This window comes from Ostrinia nubilalis, chromosome 4 (genome assembly GCF_963855985.1).
Source record: "Ostrinia nubilalis chromosome 4, ilOstNubi1.1, whole genome shotgun sequence".
Classification (NCBI taxonomy): Eukaryota; Metazoa; Arthropoda; class Insecta; order Lepidoptera; family Crambidae; genus Ostrinia; species Ostrinia nubilalis.
The window spans coordinates 16,171,985-16,194,688 of record NC_087091.1 but is presented as its reverse complement, the minus strand read 5'-3'; the positions used below and the strand labels follow the sequence as shown (position 1 = coordinate 16,194,688).

The following is a 22,704-nucleotide window of genomic DNA, read 5'->3' as shown; positions in this document are numbered from 1 at the left end:
TTTATAGTGAACTTATTATTTCTAGAGCCGGCTTTCTAAGTTTAGGTCTGAGTATTACGTAAAAAAAAGGATTTATTTTCGTCTGCTTATTTTTTAAGTATAATTTATCAATCAAGGCATAACAATGAAATCGAATACATACTTTAACTCTAAAAACAATCGTAATTTCGATCTCATTTTAGAAATTCCCAAGGTATTCGCGAATTCTTTTGATATACATTTATACCTATTGTGTCATCAGTTTATTAACTCAATTGCTGATAATAGAGACGATGGGGAATCACAATCATGATAATTATAGCTCATGAGACAGGGTACAAGTAAAAACCAAGAAACATTTTTAGTACTACATAGTTATAAAATGCATGAAAATGCACAAGTGATGTACAAACAAAATGGTTTTGATACAATTTTATTGACATGAATAGCCAATGCTCTACAATAACGAAGTTTGTTAGCACTGAACACACAAACATCCGGGGCTCCCAGCTGACAAATATTTAGGAATGCAAATAAATTTTCAATCCGAAAAATCAATCATATTGAGACTGACTCTACATTTTTTATTGCTGTGGATGACTAACTGAAATAAATATCCACTGATTTGGAACCAGAGAAAAATACGGGCTGGCTTTTAAATACATAATTCGTGGTGAAAAACTTTTTATCAAGATTACTTGGTGTATTCACCCAATCCAATTATTTTTTTGTTCATCCCAGCCTGTGGTAGCCACCAAATTTTTTCAATTATTCCCAAAATCCGTCCCGAAATGGGCCGCAAAAAAGCGTGTCTGATTCAATTTTTCGGCGTCCGGCGTGCATTCAAAACATAACCTCCAATGTTAACTCATTGTCCGGCGCGTTAAAAAACGCTGGCACGCCGGCACGCCGCGCCGCGCGCCAGTCACAAATCCGACGCGGGGCCCGCGCCTCGTCTCCTTCGGCTTGTGAACGAACTCTCCGCGCGATAACTTATCAAACCGTATGAAGTCATCGATTAAATTAAGTGCCCACACAAAAACAAGCAAACAACTACTAATGCACTCACAAAAACTACAGTGTTAAAGTTCTGTGAACTCCACAAGTGGCTGTGAAGTTTGGTTCTCGAATCTCGATACTTGTTTTGTGACAAAATGAACGGGACGCCGGCGAGGAGACCCAAAAGCGCATTTTCTGAGACGGTAACACTGTTTTCGATACAAATACTAATTTTAAACTTTGCTCTTGTTTGAGAAAAAGTTTTTAAGTGCTTAAGTTAGGTGTAAGTGAGACAAGGAGAGCTGAGTTAGAAGAGTATGCGCGAACGGGAATTTCTAAATAGAGAGCGGATTGGTCTGAGTGACCGCACGAATGTTTTGCTTGCCTGCATCTGTGGACTATGTAGGATATACACAGAGCAATCGCACTGACTTGTCGTTTGATTAATGAACAGTATAACGCTGCAAGGATGCCTAACAATAGATTCACGTTCATTTAAAGGACTCTACAAGTAAAAAATGTTTATTTACTTTACCAAAGTTTGATAACTAAGACGATAGATAACTTAATACTACTAAGACTATTTTCTACGTTCAGTCTCAGAAAGAAAAATAAATAAATGAAGAAAAAACGAAGATAATGCAAAGTGTATTGTCAATAAGATTCTAGTATTCTTATGTTACTCGACACAATTATCGCGAGCAAGACAGATGTTTCGGAATACACTGATTCCAACTGTAACATTCTATTGTTTTTTAACCATCTGTGCTCTAGTAGACAGAAAGTATCTTTTTTTACATGGGACTTGGCCTTCTCTTGACCCCAATCTCTCTGATGGTACGTGACCCCATGTCTAAGAAGTCTCATTAAATATCTTTTTAGATGCGTTTTAAAGACATCTAGTTATGAGAATGCGGAAAGAAAGATGCTAGAAAAGGATTCCACTCTTTTGCAGTGGACATGACACAAACATGATATACGTAGAATTAAATCACTTGATATGTATCAATAGCATATGGACATTTCATGGATAATATCTTCAAGCGATCATCTCTCATATGCATCTCTAAAAGATGACGTAAAATGCCAACAAATATTCCTATTGGATATCTCATTACTATTGATCACCTATTGTTTAGTCTACATGGTGCACTGACGTACTCGCATGACATAATGTCGCCTACATTTCTATGCGAATTTATCAGCGACTCATTTTGGCACCCATCAATCATTCAATTAATTAATTTATTGACAAACGATTGATTTATCGATAATTCAATTAAACAGTACTCCGTCAATTTCCAATTATTTGCTTTTGCATCAATTAAACAGTCTGCCCTCATTTGTAAAACGAGTCTTAAGTTATTTTCACAGTTGAATGTTCCTCTTTTTATCATGAACTCGGATAAAATATTTGCAGTAATTTTGCGAAAGTATTGGTACAGTTACAATGTAAAGACCTCATTAAAAGACGACCACCTGGCCCAGTGGTTAACGGAAAACAACAACGCTACCGCGTTTAAGGGTTTGAATCTCGCCAGAGAGTGTGATGAGCACGAGTCCTAATTAAATAATGGAAGTTTAAGAAGAACTAGACTTGCTTAGGCTGAGTTGCACCAAACAACTTTAACGGTAACTATAAAGATAACCCGTGCTTTTTGTATGGAGTTTGACAGATTTTTGACGTTTGTCAAAGTTAAAGTAATATGATGCAACTCAGCCTTAGTTTGGGTTTGGGAGCTAGGTTGAAAACATTCAACAAACAGTCAAGTTTTGATTACAAATCAAAGCAGTTTTAAAACAATGATGATGAAGATGATGATGATGACCTCGTACTAGACTGAAGTCAAATGATAGAATAGACCTTGCCAAATCGCCACATAATTATTCTGAAGTAGCGCTACGTTTATGTTACGATATTATTTACGTTCTTTATTCGTGGGTGAATTCAAAACCAATAACTTTTATCAAATTCAGTACAATACAATTTTGAAATAAAATAATCCAAAAGTATAATTTTCTTTTATCAATATAATGAACAGTATAACAATAACACTTAACGGTGCCGATATGAAAGTTATTAATATGCAGACCACTGATTAGGAACCACTCTCGACTCTTCGTTATACTTTTTATCGAAGGCATAGTGATTGACTTACACATAATATTTTATAGATAATCTAACTATATGCATAAATAAATTTATAATTTCAGCACCAGTTAATTTCCCAAAGTTGTTGTAGAGAAGCTACGAGTATATCTTTTGTGAAATGAAAATAGATGTAGAGTCAGCATTTGATTTGTATGCATTTAGGCAGTGCCTATTAAACGATGTTTAATTGATAAAAATACCCGTACGGGAGTTATAAATAATTCCCGCTACTATGTAAAGTTACCACACATTCAAAATACATATAATTATGTATAATCAACGATTTGTTTTTGTTTTTATTTCTACAGCGTCTAGAGCGCAAGCACTGAAATTAGTATGTAAGTACACGATTTTTTCTCGTTATAAAACTACCTTTTTAACTCTACATTATACTGTAAATACAAGTACCAGTATAATTAGCATAAAATTCTTTCGTTGACTTTATGCACATTTTACTGATAAGGCCAATGAAAATGAGTACACGGCAGAATTATGTAGGTATTATTAAGTAACCGGTATAATGTAGTTACAGGTAAATAATAAAATGAGTAGGTTCTAACAAACTGGCTAGCTGACGTGATTTTTTGAATCAGTAGTTTAGAAACCTGGAGACGCATGACGCGGAGGGCCGACCCCAAATAAAATGGGAATGGGCCAGGCAAAGTCGTAGTTTAGAAACCTGCTTGTATAAGAAATGGACTATTGTAGCCCAATATACTTGTAATTTTAAACTTATAATTTATTGTAAACCCTCCACTATAGTGGAGGAGGCTCATGTAAGTGGACTGTAAAGGGCTGTTGATGATGATGATAATACTTGTAAAACTTTAAAAGAAGTAAGGTGTATTATTGCTTCAACATTTTATCGTGATTTAAGTAAAATCTTTCTAAGAGGTCGTCCGATAGTCCGTCGTTAACTGCTAGTTCATTCCTGCCATCTTAGACAATGTTACACAGTTCATTCCTGCCATCCTAGACAATGTTACATACGAGCACGTGGCAGTTTAATTCGAAATCACATCGCTCTGGCGTTTTATTGCATGAAGTCACTTCGTTACTTGAAGCGTTTTCGCAATTCAAACTGTCACTGTCTATACTAGGCCTTTTAATGCCAGCTAGCAAAATTGGTGTTTGACATCACTAAACTTAATTCTAACTTTACATTCTTGAGTGAACTTATTGTAATCTATTCTTATCTATACTAATATTATAAAGCTGAGGAGTTTCTTGTTTATTTGCTCGCGCTAATCTCGGGAACTACTGGTCCGATTTAAAAAAAAATATTATTGTGTTGGATAACCCATTTATCGAGGAAGGCTTTATTTAAGCTCACCCACAAGGTAGACCGACGACATCATAAAGGTAACAGGAAGGCGCTGGACGCAGGCCGCTACCAACCGGGCAGCATGGAAAGCATTAGGGGAGGCCTATGTTCAGTAGTGGATGTCCTATGGCTGAGTTGATGATGATGATGAACATCACCCTGCAGCCAATAGGGGCGGAGCAGTAAAGAAAAATGTTACAGAAACGGGAAATATCATTCAAACTACTAAAAGATGGAGATACCTACTTGAAAAATTGTAACACCTACTGATGTAAACCCATTTTCGCAAAATAAATGATTTGATTTGAAAACTATTTTCGAACAAGTCGCGGGAACAGCTAGTAGTCAATAATACTGCACGAGGTTGTTGTCTGCTGAAGTGCTGAGTCAGCTTCACACCTGCTCCATACAAATAGGTTTAACTGCCAGTAAAGAGCTTTTTTAACACTAACCATGACGAGGCCATTTCGATGGTGTAAATAAATAGCTATAATTGTTACAACTGGGATTATCTTGGACATCCACGTACTTGCCTAAAATGTTAAGTTTAAAATACGTAATGAAATTATAATAGTTTCTAATAAAACAATTACTGAGATTAAAACCATTTTCAAAGAGTTTGAAATACGGCTTACAGTTAAAAAAAAATCTCCCCCAAGGATTTCCACAAAGACTGGTCCTGCGCCGCTCGCATCCAGGCATATATTGAGGCATGCATGTCATTATTTTAATAGTTACAATAATATAATAAAAGTAATCCCATAACTCACGGCAGCATAAAGGTCTCATGCCGAAAATGGTTTCTTTTAGCCATACCCTTCGGTAAGCAAATTGGTGGAGAATCGGGTGTAAGGCAAGTGAACAACCTTAGCCAGTTATCTCAGGCAACCAAAATTAATCTGCAGGCAGGTTCTTATAAAAAAGTTAAACACTTTGAAACAATATACGGCTTACAGTCTGTTTCGCATCTAGTGACCATAGCACGAACTCTATTTTTGGACATGTAATTGGTGTAACAGTTGGACCAATTTATTTAAAAGTAAGCCCATAAACTTACTGCAGAAGCAGACTTATCACACCAAAGATGGTTGCTTTTAGCTTTACCCTTCGCAGATTGGTGGAGAATCGGGTGTAAGGCAAGTGAGCAACCTTAGCCAGTTATCTAAAGCAACCAAAATTTAACTGCAGGCAGGTTAAAACAGAACACATTTCTCGTGTATGCAATGATGACAGCAGCGACGTCATAATGTAAATTATTGTGTGCATTGCTTACGTAGTACTAAATATTATTCAAACGTTGAGTCCTGATACCGCAGTGGATAATGAGCACATATTTTGATTACTTTGTGTGCGTGAATTTCTTATGCGACACTGAGTTTCGAACTCAACGCATTAGTTGGCATCTCTCTATATCTCTATGTTTTAGCCATACCCTGCGCAGATTGGTGGAGAATCGGGTGTAAGGCAAGTGAGCAACCTTAGCCAGTTATCTCAGGCAACCAAAATTAAACTGCAGGCAGGTTCTGAGTCACCTGCCCGGCCTTCACATTAAGCTGGGGAGTCACGGTCCGAGGGTTTTGACCATTTTTTATCTGCATCTTGATATTATGTTAAATAATATGTAAATCGACTCCTTCACTTGATGTTCGTTGAATATTCCGATCAGTGTTTTGTTTTATTGTTGTTATCTCGTTCATAAATCCATAATAAATTATTTAATCAACGAATCGAATGGATTTGGCGTTTCGATTTTGTCAGTTGTATCGGGCGTGGTGTATTTATGAAATACTAGACACCAAAAACCAATTGATATTTTTAATTAGATGTCAATCAATGTCTACTTTCTCCTCAGGATTTGTCTGGTAAATACCCGTTGGATGTCACTTGTTTTTAAATGTCACTTGTAATCAAATTATTATTTATCACATTCAATTTAAAAAAATAAAAATTGTTTCACTGGCTAACTCTATGCAGATGGCCTAATAAACTGCTGTTAAAGTTAGTGCAAAGTTATGCAAGGAGCATAGAAACTCCAATAAATAATAGTGTCAAGTGACCATAGTTGGTAATTTAAATGGGACAAAACATAGTTTAAAGGAATAGAGCAAGTTAAAAGCAATTGAATTCTGAAACAGGCGAGAAAAGAATAAAGGAGGGAAAATACTGCACAAAATGTTTTTAAACTTTTACCTAAATTTCGGCACGGACTCCTTGGCGGCAAAAATCTTGACACTGGTTCTATAAATAGAGTTAAGTACCAACGCTAAACTATAATGACAGATAAAGATGGGGTCCAAAACACACACAAACACCTGTAGAATTAGTAGCACACTATCTTCTCTTCAAAGTCTACCGTCATGTCTTGAAATCCACATGGGTGAAGCCACAGGCAAACCCTAGTTAATAATATTAGCAAAGTACCCCTTCTTCAAAAATCGAAGCCACCATACACTAAAGTACTGACCGTTCTGATGAAGCGATACTCTCCTCATTGAAACTGCCGGAGGAATTACCCGGAGTGCTCATTGATTCGTGATAAACGCTGCAGCTTGGGGTGCAGTGGCGACTGCAGTTGGATTTAGAGATCCCTAGGAAATTAAATGTTTTAAAGTTTCGCGATTCACGAAAATCATTAAATTAAATCAATATGAATCAGTCAATTACGACAAGCACCGTGTCAATCTAGAATATATTTTATTGATCATTTATTATTTAGAGTTAAAACAAAATGTTTAAGTTCTCAAATAAATAGAACCAGAAAGGTATTGAAATAAATCACATACCAATGAAAAAACAATGGATTTTTTTTATAATTATCCATATACTTCAATATAAACGCTCTATCTAAATAATTTATATTCTAAGATCATTGACATGATGAGTAAATAAAAAGAACTCATATAAACGGAACCACGTAGCATTTCTGGCTCGGACCTGCCAAGTAATAATATTTCAATTTATGCGCTGGCATCTCAACTCGAGTCTTCTAGCAAAGTTCAGCGGACTTTGAGGAGCTTTAAGTCGAGAAGTGTTTGCGAATACCGGCCAAAAATCCGCAATAGATTCTGACTGAAAAAAAAGCTAGTGCGCTTTTGTAGGAATATAAATATAACATTACTTTCAGAGAGCTTTCCATGGAATTTTGTCACTGAAAATGTAGTGTTTCCTGAAGGCATTTTGTCGGGTGATTATGGAGGTTTTAATTATTTTCCTATTTTTTAGACCAGGTACAAAAATGTTGCGCTTTCATTTATATTATTTTATTTTTAGGAGATGCAAAGAAATGTTTAATTTGCCCTGTGGTTTCCAAAGACAAGAATTATCTCCCCACAAGACTAAAAAAACTAAAATCGACAATTGTGCCCGTTTTCACCATCAATCGCTAATTTTTAAGTGACCCCTATGGTAACACATAACAAGTATTTTGTTTTCAAAGGGCTCACTTAAACATTAGGGATTGATGGTGAAAACGGGCATAAGGTATTCAAATTCAAATTTCTTTATTCATATGTTTTCTAAGTAGTCTCTATGCAATGAAACTTTAGGATTACCAATGTTTTATGCCTTTGCCTAGTCCTGTGGAAAAAGTGGCGATAATCGGAAGTTACATCGATAAAACCGCTCATTTGCCAACTAACGTTAGTTACTAACGTATTCGTCACCGATGGTTGAACGACCTCGGAGCAAGGGCTGGGCAGCGACCTTGGGGTTACTGGACCACTCGCTTACTATTTATTTAGTGGTTCTAGAGCTGATAAATACTTTCGGCGTTTTAATACTCTAGTATTCGAGGGGTCTACATCTCGAATTTTCTTAGCTATTTTTTGTTTTTAACAGTTCGTACACAGATTGTCATACGGAAGAGTTAAGGTGTTCATTCGAACTAGCCTACTAGATAGTCATGTGTAGATATGAGCCTCCATGCTCAAACGAAGTATTTTGAAGAAAAAACAAACAAAACCAAGAGGATGAACTGCTATTTTAGAAGCTTAATTATTGTATTTATGTCCTCCTCCTTAATAGGTATGTCGTAAACGTTAGAATAGTCCCATAGGTAATCCCAATTATTCAAGTTTTTCAATATATCTACAGTAAATCGTTTGAAAGTATAAAAGTTTACGCATTATTATACTCCATCCAATTACCATTATACTCTATCCAATGATAAAATCATGATTAACATTAACGAAAGCTCGCGTGGGGGTATTAAGAAACTATCTCAACATAAAAACTTTGGTCTAGAACTTTGTAACACTGAATGTAACCGCGGCATCAATAAATATTTTATTTGTTGTTTTATTATTACAACCTTGTCATCATAATTGATGAGCCATTTTAGTTTTATATCGTTTGTGACATCATAATAAATTATTAATTCCGTTCCAATGTCATTGATGACATAAATAAAATCTCAACCTAAAACATAAATTACGAATATTGCAACTAAAGTCTACTTAACCTAAATTATTGGCGAATTACGACTAATAACATCTAAAGACTGATTTACTTTATATTATGGAACTGTATCGGTTTATATCCGGTCGTTAAAAACTAGAGTATTATGAGTTTAAATTTAGCGCGCGCGCAGTCGAACAAAATATCTTGCATAAAATTAACGACTCGTGCCCTGCAACCCATTATAGTGATGACCGTGTTCACAATCTATAATATCTATGAGGAAACATTTGTATTTTTGTATTGAATAGGCTGTACGATGGTCCGATTTTAAAAATTCTTTCACTATTGGAATCCTAGAGCTTATGAATAGGACAAAAAGTAGTCCTGACAAGGAAAAATGGTGGTGGTGGTATAGACAGATACTAAGATAGAGAGAGAAGAGTGGGCGTTCTTGTTACCAGATGACGCGAGGCTCTAGAAAGTTGACAAAAAATAATTAATCCATTGTGATGTGAATGTGATGAAAGACTTGTACTATAGGTAAGTCATAAAAGGTCTGCTTTAGTCAAGAGATGGTGGCGGCCAGGTGGCGATCACCAAAGTTAAGCAACCTACGCTCTACGGATGGGCAACCATTCATTACTACCAGCACTATACACTATCACAAGCATCTTCGTGCTTCAGAAGGCACGTTAGAGATCCCTTGATTTGAGTTTTTATTAGTCATTAAGTCTAGTGAGTGGCCATAAATCATCTGAGAATAAGGTTGACCACTTGCCTTACTTCCACCTTCACCAATCTGCACTGCTCACGTGATGGATGGGGTTGAGCACCACACGTGGTAGAGTCAACTGTTATTATAGTATACGTACTACGTATTTATTTTTATTAAGCACACCTATGATGAGCCTTCTAACAACCCAATTCGCTAAAGACCGCGTAACAATTGATTGAGGACTGAAGCCTAGAAATCAATTGTTACGCGGTATTATGCAACTGCTTCAGGTTTGATGGGACATATAATAAGTCATGTAAAGTACATAATATTATGATATTAACTAGAGCAATGTAGCCAACACATCGCGAATCGATCACAACACAGACATTCCTACACAAATTTCATATTTTAGAGTGGTTAAACTTACTATTGCTTATACAATACATATTTTTTTCACTGTTATTTCTTGGTTTAGTAGTGTCAATTGTCATAAATCTTATTGACATTATGTATATTTAGTCGATAACACTATCCTAATGCAGTCCTTGATGACACCAATCCTAACCATTCCTTCTCCATTTAATTCGATATTATCAGCACGTTCCAATGATGTTACGCTGGCCTTGACTTTGTTCCTCGTTCCTGCGCCGCGGCGGGTCATTGTTAAGTCAACTCGTTGCAAGGGAAAAATTGGGTTAGACGCAGTGAACGATAAGGCATAGAAGCTTTAAGCTTGTTTTGGCAGTTGAGGATTCGTAAGTTGTAAGACGTATTTTTTGTATAATATATTTGGTTATTGCTATTTAGTTTGGGGAAAGAAAAAAACTATTTTTTGGTAATATAATACAAAATGTTAAAAAAAACTCATGGATATTTTTATAGCTGTAACTTCTACCTATGTTAAATCGTATCATCAGTGACACATTTGTTTTCACATCTTTATAGCAATTATTAGGTACTTACCCTTATTTTCCATCAGGTGAGATACAGGCTTTCTTGTTGTGGATAAAAAAAAGATAAATACCAAACGGGCTCTTTGGTGTACCTGTAACCTAGCTGTTAAGTTCTTTCTATACTTTTTTCACTTGCTGTTGAAGGATTCGAAACCCTATCACTTATGTAATAAAAGGCACGTGCAACTGAATCGGCATGCTCCCTGCAGGAAAGAAGTGAGATTTTATTTTCTGTACTTAAAGTTTTTACACACTAATTAATTTACACAGCCACAACTACCTACGTAATCTAGAACTCAGAATTTTATTTTAGGTATTTAGACTGTTCATCATTTTTTGCTTTGCATCTTAATAAACCAGCTTCCTCGTTGTGATTAAAAATATTTTTTTTGGAAGTAGGCTTTTAAAAGTACATTTACACATCCCAGTATTAACCCTACCACTGCTTCTGGACAATAAATGGGCCAGTGCTGAGAAGAAGCAGCGCAAGAAACTCACTATTATCAGCCTTTTTTTCAATCAGCAGTAATCCAGTTTCAAAAATGATAACTATGTTCTGCCACTTACCGAAATAAAAAAAATTTTGTTCAAAACAAATTACCAACATTTTAAAACTAAATTGGCCTGAACTAAAAATACTGACACGTGCACCGTAACACCTTTTATGAGAAGGTCATTTTTCTGCGTTAGCAACAGAATAACGTAAAAATATCACCGCGCAATGACCGGCAACCCGTAAACGCTTTGAGGCCGAAACCTCTCGGCCGAACGGTTCGGCTTCGGCCTAATGGGCCGAACAGTGTTAACGTTCAGTGCGAGTACAGGTTATAAACAGATTGGATTGGCGCAGGCAGTTTAATTCGGGTTTAGTGCCAGTGGCAGTTAGAACAATGGAGCAATTTTCAGTGAGTTCACTACACAGAATTAAAAAAAAGAAAGTGAGCTAAGCGTGTGCTCAAATTGTTAATAGACCTTCTATTCCGTGTGTCGGCCATTTGGTGTAGTGGTTTGAAACGGACTACGGTTCGATTCCCGCACAGTACAAACATTTGTGTGCATGAACATGTTTGTTTGTGACTGGGTGTTTTCTATGTATAATAAGTATGTATTTACAAAAAAAAAGTATTTAAGTATGTTTATATCCGTTGTCTAGTACCCATAGTACATAAGCTTTGCTTAGTTTGGGACTAGAAGCGCAGTTTAAAATGTCTAAGGATATTTATTCATATTTATTGATTTATTCCAGAAATGTGAACTTTAACTTCATATTTAGGTCGTTTACACTCTCAGAACTCAACCAAAGTGTTAAAACAGTTCACATGGATTCTACTGTTTCCATCTATAATGTGGTGAAAGATAATCATGCACATTTTGATTATCAAAAATGGTCAAAATTAAATGATTGTTTTCTCCAAATTAAATCAACCAATCTGGAAACCATTGGAGGAGGCCTATGTTCAGCACGTCTACTGCTCTTATGGCTGAAATGATGATGATGATCAATCCTATAATCAGAGGTGGAATTGTGTAAAGCAATCGTAATCATTTGACAGTTCATAACGTAAGATAAAGTCAGTTATACAAAGCGTTTGACAGAATAATCGTACGTTATGAACTGTCAAATGATAACGATGGCTTTACACAATTCCACCTCAGATTGTATGTTGTATCATCACAACGGATGCCTGACCTGACTGATAGATAAAAACTACCTATTGACAACAAATTAACCATCTTATTCAACCTGGAGTAAATAAGTGATCTAGAAAAAAGATATCACTTTTTGATTTTCCGCTACGATCACGTGTCTTTTTCAATTCCTAAACGCCTTTACCATATCTGCAAAGGTAAATAGAACCTATTAGGCTACTCCCACTCAAGTTTGTATTCACATTAAGTCAAGCGATCACATGAAAAAAGAGGCTATGAATGATTTTCATAATAATTATTGTGTCGTAGTCGTCTGTCAGAGGCACAAAAGGTTTTCACAAGGACGTGTACTGGGCCCATTTATTTACCTACTTATACAACTAATTTTTTAGGGTTCTAGCGATCGAGCCATGTGTTTCCAACAGCGCAGAGTAGGACCCCTCCTGTTTTTGTGTATGGATGTCATGAAACTCGTTTTATTTTTGCACGTAGACTTTTAAAAAGCTGTTTTACACGTCCCAGTATAGTGATGTTTCCTGGGTAAAAAAGCAAGAGTTTTTTTAGTCGACACGTTTTTTTCAGTTTTTCAAACTAATAATAATTTAACGAGATATAGCGCGCCAAAGTTCAAAAGATCCTTATTGAGTGCTTAAAAATGCAGCACTTTGTGACGTCGTCGCGCGGAAATTAAAAATGTACGGGTCCAATATTTTTTGATATTAAAATTGACGGATTAAAAAATGTTTTTAAGAAACTAACCTATTATCCCAATAAATGTCAGTCAGTCAGTTTCTCCTTTTATATATTCATAGATTAAAAGGCAACAAAGGATAAACATGCGAACATCAAGGCTCACCAACTCTGGCCAACATGAGAAGTGTAGGACGAATCCTCCATTAGCCTCTGGTCAATTGGAGAAGGTCGTGGCTGAATGACCTCTGATGATAATGCAACTGCACTGTACGATATAATTTAGTTAAGGAAACATAAGCTAATTGGTTTGCCATTCCACCAGAAAATAAAATTATGCAGCAGAAAATACGAACGTGTGCCCTTTTAAGTTAATTGCCAAACTTCTAGGTCAATCCATTCGAATTATAAACATTTTACCCCACTTCTGACTTGTACTAGTTTATGAATATAATTAGCTATTAGAAAGCACTAATTACTTAACTACATAATGTAGTTCCAAAATAAATGTAAGTGCAACAGCTGTCTCTCTTTATAAAGCAACAGGATTTGCGACTGCAAGACTGTAACATCTATCTTTGGTAGTAATTGACAAAGAATTTTATAATTTTGTACAGTTTAAAAAAAAAACTAATTTATTTTTGCAAAAAGGCTTTCAAAATCACTTTGTGTTTTTTAAAAGCGTGTGTCCCAGTATTAACCCTACCACTGCTAGTACCTATTAGATATAGGTAGGTACTCGTATTTTATGTTTGTTATTTTGAAATACTTGAAAGCTGCTTATTGATTGATGGAACAGCAACGCGAGCTCTCCAAGCTTCTTTAGAACCCTCTACTCTACGTTTCCAAGGAATACAAGACGCTTTTCAGAGGGTATGTTATCAAAGGAGCACGAGTATAATGCTTTATGCTTGTTACCTGTTGCAGGATTTAAATAGACTGTGTACTTAATATGAAAATGAGATAGAGAGCTTATTTGATCCATTTTTTTACACAGGGTGGAAACGTTAAGTGATCTCACTTGATTGTTTGTAAACTACACAAGATATCGAAAACCTGGTTACTGATCCTGGAAGTGCTTCACAAGCTATATCAACCTGTATGTATGTAGACGATGATCTCCGGGACTGCAACTTCTTGAAAAAATTGTCATTCTTGAAAGATTTTGGATCTAACGTAAGTTTATGTCAGGCACCTAATTATGGCTGTTAAAAACCATAACTATTATTCCTGAACCCAAAAAAGACCTATTAAAGGTGTAAACTCTAAATAACAACACTCAAGGGACTGAGCATTTTTCGACGTTATAAAGAGTGGTCGTTAAATAGAGTGACACGGTAAAGCGGATAGAGGACACGGTAAACCAAAAAAGCCAAGAAATTTTGACGTCATAAGGAGATTGTCGTTAAATCGAGTAACGTTATAAAGAGTTTACAATGTATTAGAATCGATGTACCTACCAAAGTTACATGATAAAAGCAAAACTGAGAAAAGTACTTATCCCTTTCAGCACGGATTGTACTAAACTTGCGTTGACACTCAAAAAATTCTAGAGGTCGCGGATTTTGATTTTGCTGCGCCGAAACGGTCTCGATCGTTTGTGCATTACCTATTCTAACCGTTAGAACATACGCGCGGGGAGAAATACTTGCCAGTGACGCGTCAGGACTTGTGCAAGACAGGAGTCATGTTTGTTGACGGCCGAGGAAGACGTGAGTGTTTTGTTTCCATATTTAATCTGATATTTATGTTATGAATCGTATTTATTTCATTTGTTTATATATCCCTTGACTATAAAACAAAAAAATATTACAGTATTTATCAACATTTTCTTATAAAAAGAGCCATTTTGTTGCGAGCGCACGTTCGTGCGTTGTCGTTTTATGTTGTGCTTTTAGGTAACATTGAAATAATACTAAAATGTTCTATTTTTCAACAGGTTGTGCTCTAAACGAGAATCTGGTGGAACAACTGATCGGAAATGGGTGCACATCTGACTTGGAGGAGGAATCGGACGAGGAACAACTAAGCAAAGCTTTTCTGTTTCTGGAAAATGATGCAGATAGTCCACACAGCGGTGAAGGGAATGAGTCTGATGAAGAAATGGTAGTCCCCTTAGCACAACTGCGGCAATTAAATGTGACAGAGCCTAGAAATCAGCCAGAAGCCTCTACCAGTGGTCTACCAAAGCAAGAAAGACGCAGAATTTGGCGCGCAACTAACTTCGAAAACAAATGCCATGATTTTCCACCAAGAGTAACAGCTGGTGAGGTAAAGAAATTAAAGCTAAGGACTTGCTGTGGTTCAGATTGGACCTTACTGATGCTCTGATTGCTTCGGTTCCTCAGGCTGATCAAGTTTTAGAAGATGAAGCTCCTATTTCTGAACCATCAACTAAAAGATATAGACCAGCTGTAGTTCCGTCTTCAGATAAACGATTGGATAAATTTAACCATTTCCTGATCTCACAAGAGGTAGAAAATGCAGGTTTGAGAACTGCACGTCTTCCACTATTATCCGTTGCACAAAATGCAACGTTCATTTGTGCCTTGTTAGGAATAAAAATTGCTTCCTAACATGTCATACCAGACTGATTTGTTTCATTAAAAATGGTAGGAAATATTTTTGTTTGTTTTTGATTAATGTTTTTGATCAATTTGATCAATAAAGGTGTCATTATTATGTTACTCAAAGTAATTCTGTTCTTAAGTCTAAGAATATCGAAAATGCTAGATATTTTTTTTAAATCTTGTCATTAAAATGTAATTAATATGCGAGATTAAATACTTATGTTGATGAGACTGATAAATAGGGCTATAATAAATAAAGTACTTATAATTAAACAAACTTTGTATGATTTATTATGGAATGCACGATCCTGCGTTAGCTGAGTAGAACCTGGAACGCACGTACGTGCGATGTCTATTGGGGGGAAACTAGAGGGGGGGGATTTTTTTTACTATTTTTGTTGGGGACTTTGATTGCTATGGGTTACATATAAATACAAGTTTTTTCAAGTTTTCACTTTTTGTTCTGTCGTGCTGAAAGGGTTATCTTCTCAATGCGTCATAGGACATCGCTAGCGTGCCATTCACCCCATTAAGTTCAAGCTGTCCGCTCACTTAGAGCACATGAGTAATTTGCTTAGAATAAGGGTTTGTACACACGAACAACGCATCGAAACTGTTGCAATGGAACCGCAAAATGAAGGACATAATAAAATTCAGTAAAATGACATTTAAAACTGTCACTTTCTGACATTCCAAAAAAGGAATTTTCGTTGATGCCTGTTGGTTGCTGCCTATGTGTATTCATCTTTTGGATTGCAATGGAGGGAAATCGAACCTTAATTTCGAACTCGTCCTATGTTCTTCTGATTAATTTCGTTGCGGGTCCAATGACAGTTTAACTTTCCCCCGGGACAAACTTGACCTTCATTTGTTGGGTTTTTATGGCGGTCAAGCTATAGATCCTGGCTGCACAGGAGTTGCAGTGGTGGGAACGAGAGGTGGGAATAGTCCCGTTATGTGTATTCATCTGTAGGTGTTCAATAACTAGGATATTATTATCTTAACCTATTTGCTCATATCGGGTTTCTCATAAGTCACTTGACATTTGAATTCGAGTGCACATTGTAACATCCCTGTGCTAAATCGTTACCACAGATTATATCAGTTTCTCGATACTGAGAAACCAAGTTCACTTTGAGACAGCTCGGAATGTAATAAGATCTACTCTCAAATAAAGGGACGTCTGACTTAGTACAGTACTTTATTAGAAGACCAAAGTCCAAATTCCTGCAACAAAATGATCCTATTAACAACGAAGCAATTTAGACTGTTTTAGAATATTAGGTAAGTGATCATAGTATTGACAGAATTACCTCTAGGATTACTGTGTCATAATTCTACCCCACTCAGAGATAAACTATGATACATCACGTTGCAAGGACCACAATGCAGCGCACCGCGTCGCACCACCATACTGCCGAGCTAACGGGACTGTTACCAACGCTAAACCACCTGTGTGTTGTCCTTTTGAGTTTTAATGCCTGTCAGCTCATCTGAAAGAGCTCAATGCGTTGATTCTCGTTCAATATACAGGATATCTCAAAAATTGGGGTTACTGCTAATATCGCGAGCACGGCAGAATAGGCCCATGAGTTCACGCCCTTACTATTGCTGCATTGCCAATGCAACGTCACTCAGCATGAGTCTGAAGCTTGCAATTTGCCGCGGCCTCTAGACCAACGGTGTAGTGTAATGACATTTTAATATATTTCGCGGAGGTCGAAAACCTAGCCCGCTGCGAGGAATGCAGTGCTGCAACCAGCCAAACAGGACCTGCTGGCTTCAGCTGGTTAATATAGTATAAATAATATATGAGAACATACAGATAAGCTTCAGATTTACGCTGATCAAGCACGAGAACTGAACAAGCTAACAAATAAATACTCCTTGAAGGTCTAGTAGTTAGTTTGAGCCTTCTAAGGATTTGATAAGTGAGATTTAGTTATTTATAAATTTGAATTAATTTAACAACAAGATCCATTCTGGTCCTTGTAGACATTTTAAGCTATAGAGCCGTCCCAGACGTCTTGGGCGGCTTAAACACAAAGTTTGAGGGCAAACTTTGCTAGAGATCCCACGATAACAGACAGAAATGGAAAAATCTTAAGGAAAGAGAGTAAGAAACAATTTCAGATGCGATCATTCGTTCAGTTACCAAGCTGCCATACCTACAATAGCATAGAAAACAGTTTTATACATAACTAGATTTTCGCCCGCGGCTTCGCGCGTGTGGACTACATTATCTACATAATTTTACGGAACCCTATTTTTTTCCAAAATAAAATTTTGCCTATGTTACTCGTGGATAACGTAGCTTTCGAATCGTGAATTTTTTTTTAAAAACGGTCCAGTAGTATTTGAGCCTATTCATTACAACCAAACAAACAAACAAACAAAGTTTTCCTCTTTATAATATTAGTGTAGAAGTGTAGACAATAAACTTATTATTCCAAAATTCTAAAGACTAGAGTAAAGACAAAATTTAAATAAAACCCGCCTAGACGACCTAGGCTTGGAATGCATAGGGTGCATTCGCATACTGATTTAAAAAGGAACACAGCTGATAAACTGAATGATATTATGTTTACTTAACATTCAATTCGTTTGTAAAACTAAAGGCCGATGCACCGACGACGTAAAGTTTGCAAGGAGACACTGGAATAAGTCTATGAATCAATCTCGTCAAAAGTTACGCTTATTACGCTTACCATCAGGTTTCTTTAAATCATGGTTTGTCAGATAACACATGTCAGACTCTACATTTTCATTGCAAAATAACCTCTATTACAATTCCATAAAGCTGCATGTTAACTTGATGTGCTACCGTTATGGCAGGTGTGTTCCAATCCCCAAATAAATCAGTGATTCTGCCCACATTGCCCGCACTTAGCGCAGCACTTACTTTCCTATCGTTATGTTTACAATCAGCACTTTATCGCCTTTTGGTACATTATCGGGTAAATAAACAGGGCTTTTACATAAGATAACAAAGAACAGAAAGCTCGCTTGTAGGTAAATACAGGTTGGGCCAAAAATTTTGCAAAAAAAAATACACAAAAGCACGATGTTCTATCTGAATCATTCACATTCACTATATGAATACGAACTGAAAAATTAATCATTCAAACAATGCTTTTGACTGCTTAAGATTGGACCTTCGGCTTTGAACTACATTATAAGTGTCCGTTTAAGGAGGATTCACGTAACCGTCCATAACTAAAGTTTCACCTGCAGCTCAAAGTTAGGAATAAACTTAGACGTAGCCCGAACTTTGTTGTAGAAACTAAGTACTTTAGTATTGCAGTCAGATTATCACTTAACATCTACTTCAAAAGTGGTATGCCGATTGGACAGAAATTCTCTGGCTTAGAACTTTTAGCGCTCAAAGGCATCTTTGGAGTGAAGTTTAGAAACTTTTAGAACTAACTAGAACAGCTTCGGTTTAAGTAAAAAAAAACCTTTGGTTGGTTGGTTCGTTCGTTCGTTTCAGCCAAATAAGCTGGACGTAGGCATCCCTAAGGATTTCCTCAACGACCGGTCCTATGCTGCCCGCATCCAGGTACTTCCCGCGACAAAAATCGTAGGTCTACCTAGTGGACACAGCATGTACGAAATAAATTTATTTTGATCAATACATATTCATATGACCACTGCTGAACATAGCCTCCCCCAATAATTTCTATAATGACTATGGCTATGTCCTATGGCTGATATGATGATGAAAACATATTCAATGGAACTAAGAAAGAAAGAAAGAAGAAAGAAAATAATTTTATTTTGGCAAAAAACTCAGGCAACAAAAGACATTTGTGTATGTCTTATAAACAAAGTTCTAAATAAACAAAGTTGCCAAAAAAGGTCACCCACTCAGTAACATCTTGACAGTGTGAGTAACTGCCAAAACACAGATTTTCAGTGGGTGCCTTTACTGCATGGTTATACAACAAAAAGAAGAATAAAAAATAATGAAAACCATTTTCAATAAATTATTAAACTCCAAAAAAGTTGTTTATTCTAACGATTCGTTGAACTGTGACAAGAGTAAATAATCTCGATACTTGGGTTCATGTTGCAGACACAGATCATTGAGCAATCAATCATTTACATGGTTCTATGATTACAGATTGCTTATCTTTAAGAAGATCATAGTTTTAATAAATCGTTGTTCTTCTTTTTACCCTGAAATATCTGAAATATGGAATCATAGTCATCATTTCCACCAACCACGTCTAGGTAGACAGATGACCTAATAAAAATTGCGGTATGGCGATGGATACTTTTCTCAAAATAAATGATGATTCTGATTCTGATTCTGATTCTGATTCAAAACCAAGTCGTTGCCAAAATAAAAGAAGAAGAAGATGGATTCTACACCAATCGACCAATGGAAATCATTGGCCTATGTTCAACAGTGGACGTCCAGTGGCTGAAGTGGTTATGACGATTCATCATTTATCCTAATTTCTATTCAGACCGGTTATTTATGCCCGCAATGCTCTAAGTTCTAACCAAACTGGAAACAGTCTTTTCAATTTACTATTTGGAATCTAAACTTAGTCTTCAAAATCAAACAATCCAAGTTTCTTACCAGACTATGAGGGTGTATCCCGGTCCAATAAAAAACTAAAGTGCCTTTTTATTAGTAATGAAATAAGGGATGGCCATAAAACTTCTGCTGTGTTTGGGTGATGATTTGAATTTAATGTATGCCATAATTTAGCGAGGCGCATGCGCTCGCCTATGTAAACAAACTTTTTGCTATCAGAGAAACATCGCATTAGCAATCGATTCATAAAATAAAATGATAATGTTTATAAATGAAACATATTATGTTGTTAAAGATTTTTATGTAGACCTTAAACAGTATTAATTGACACACGCTTGATATGGCAAATAATAATTATACTATGTAATAATTATCTTTTTTCTTAATGAGCTTTTTAAGTATAAAATGCTAAGGAAACCTTTGTGTCTGTTTATCTACCTAAACCGCTGAAACAATTTGTCGCAAAAAATCTTTAAAATAAAAACTTCAGGATATTCCCATCGTTTGTCAAGTTAAAAATGTAAACATATTAATGATTATTAAAGTGAAAAAAGATTTTCTGTGTCAGACCGCAATCAACGCAGGCCAAGTCCCGGGAAACAACTAATTACATAATTAATTTAAAATCCTAACAAGCTCATTCCGGAACTTAAATCAGTCTGGTGGAAATTAGCGCTTACAATACGCAAAATAGGCTGCTATACGAGTATTTGACCACTAACAGTAGATGGAAATGTATTTACAGATAGTATATGGATATTATTCACATCAGCGGTGTCCTAACGTGTCGACATTGTTCGCGCACGTTTACCAACAAGATTGGCTACTGGTAGCCATGTGAGGGCACATGATAGGGTAGCCCTCTTATTGCGGACTAAAAGAATTTTGTCGTAGTTACCGTAGCCGAAAGCGGATTGGGAGTGTATATTTATATGGATATTATTCATGCAAAATTGGGTTATTTCTTGGTGTATTTTTCTATAAGTATCCTTTCTGTAAGTATTTCCTTTTTGTCTTGCTAAAGTGAAATTAGTAGCCCTTCATGACTCATTGTAGGTACAGACGAGACCCCATGGTGCAACGTGACGAAATACTAAGTACTATGACGCAGGAAGGTCCTACCCCGAAAAACATATTCGATGTGACTTCACTCATCTCACTTACTCACCAAATAATAAGTAAAGGAGACGAATAGAGTCGACATTTTAAATGGTTTACAGGATAGACCCCCAGGGGTGCATTCCGACAGTCGTCACGCGGATTCAAAAAAGGTTTTATTATTGCACGGTATAATCCGTTATAAAGCTTGGTAGTGCGTGAGTGGATCGTGACGAAATAACACGATTGGAATGGATGACGTCACCGTTAACACAACTGAGTTTTTGAAGATGCCGACTGACGAAGCTTGGAAGCACTAAATAAAATATTACAGGGCTTTAAAAACGAAGTATTTTGTTGTATAAACTTTAAGCTCATTCTTTGGTTGCTTTACAAAACAAACATATGCATTACAAATCAGTGCACCGAGCTTTTTAGTTAGCAGACATTTAATTTTATAAAATGCTAATTTTAAAACACTGCTTTTGCTCTAGTTAAAAGTTTACCTCCCTGTGCAAACCTCCCAACCAGTTAACGATATGAGTATAGATAGGTAACAGGATGATTTTGTAATCAGTATCCAAATTGTTTTAATAAGCTCTATAACAAAATTTAACAATATTATACAACTTTATCTTAAGTAATTAAGGAGTTATTTTTATTCGTGGTATTGTTCGCGAAACGGGCACCCCCGTATCTTCTTAATATTTAAGAGTTAAGGCTTATTTTCGCGTACCATTATGTCTATTAAGCTTTGCAGTTAACTGTGTGTACGTATTTTTCTATGAACGAAGCAAATTATCCGCGTGTGCCAATTTTGAAACCGCGCGCAGTGGATAAAAATAATGAAATATGAAAAAAAATGTTGTTTTCTTTACGTGAATCGATTAAGTTACTGATTCTGAGTCGCTCCTATAAATTTAGATACTGATTGCAGTCATCCTGTATAGCCATCCTATAAAGTGGTCAGTAGTCAAGTTGTTTACAATTTCACAAGGCTGACGTTTCGTTCGTCACCGCAGACCACAGAAATGGTCATACATATCTTTGGACTCAAATTACTTTTAAACCTATACATTGACTGATAGCCCGGTAATATGCACTCTACATTTTTCGGGTTTGAATCCCAGGGGTGAGCGATGAATAAGTTAGGATTTATTTCCGGGGCCGTAGCCATTTAGTACTCTATTGTTAATTAAGCAATTCTTTAATAGCAAATTCTTTCAGGGGTAGCAGGAGATCATAATTGTAAAGCAGATTGGCTGATAAGACAATGATGATGAGTTCCTTTACCCACTTAAAAATAACAAACTAACTTTTTATCATCCCTAGAACCTCTCCTAAATCCATAGTTAAAAAACAAAATGATAATTCTACCTGCTGTTATAGACCATTAATAACTTAATATGATAATACATCAATTAACTATCAATAGATAAGCAACTCCATGCACGTGCATACAATTAATGCGTCCCTGTAGGGTAGCGCCCGCAATACGGATGGCGTAGTGCGGTGTCAGAAATGCATTGCAGATGCCAGACCGCCGACGTTTGTAACGATATTAGGTCGAGTTGCACCACCTAACTTTGACCGTAACTATAACGATAACCGATCCTTTTTGTATGGA

General features: G+C 36.3%; 2 protein-coding genes across 2 annotated transcripts in view; both read left to right on the top strand.

Moving 5' to 3' along the window:
- The first annotated feature begins 913 nt into the window (after positions 1 to 913).
- Positions 914 to 22,704, top strand: part of LOC135071259 (four and a half LIM domains protein 2) — a 196,799-nt gene continuing 175,008 nt past the window's right edge. The window contains exon 1 of the mRNA XM_063965044.1: positions 914 to 1,181. Coding sequence (XP_063821114.1) covers positions 1,134 to 1,181 — 48 coding nt within the window. The 5' untranslated portion in view covers positions 914 to 1,133. The remainder of the gene's footprint in view (positions 1,182 to 22,704) is intronic.
- Positions 14,366 to 15,910, top strand: LOC135071552 (uncharacterized). The gene is made up of 2 exons (XM_063965325.1): positions 14,366 to 14,575; positions 14,803 to 15,910. The coding sequence occupies exons 1-2, from the start codon at positions 14,551 to 14,553 to the stop codon at positions 15,192 to 15,194; spliced, it is 417 nt and encodes a 138-aa protein (XP_063821395.1). The 5' UTR covers positions 14,366 to 14,550; the 3' UTR covers positions 15,195 to 15,910.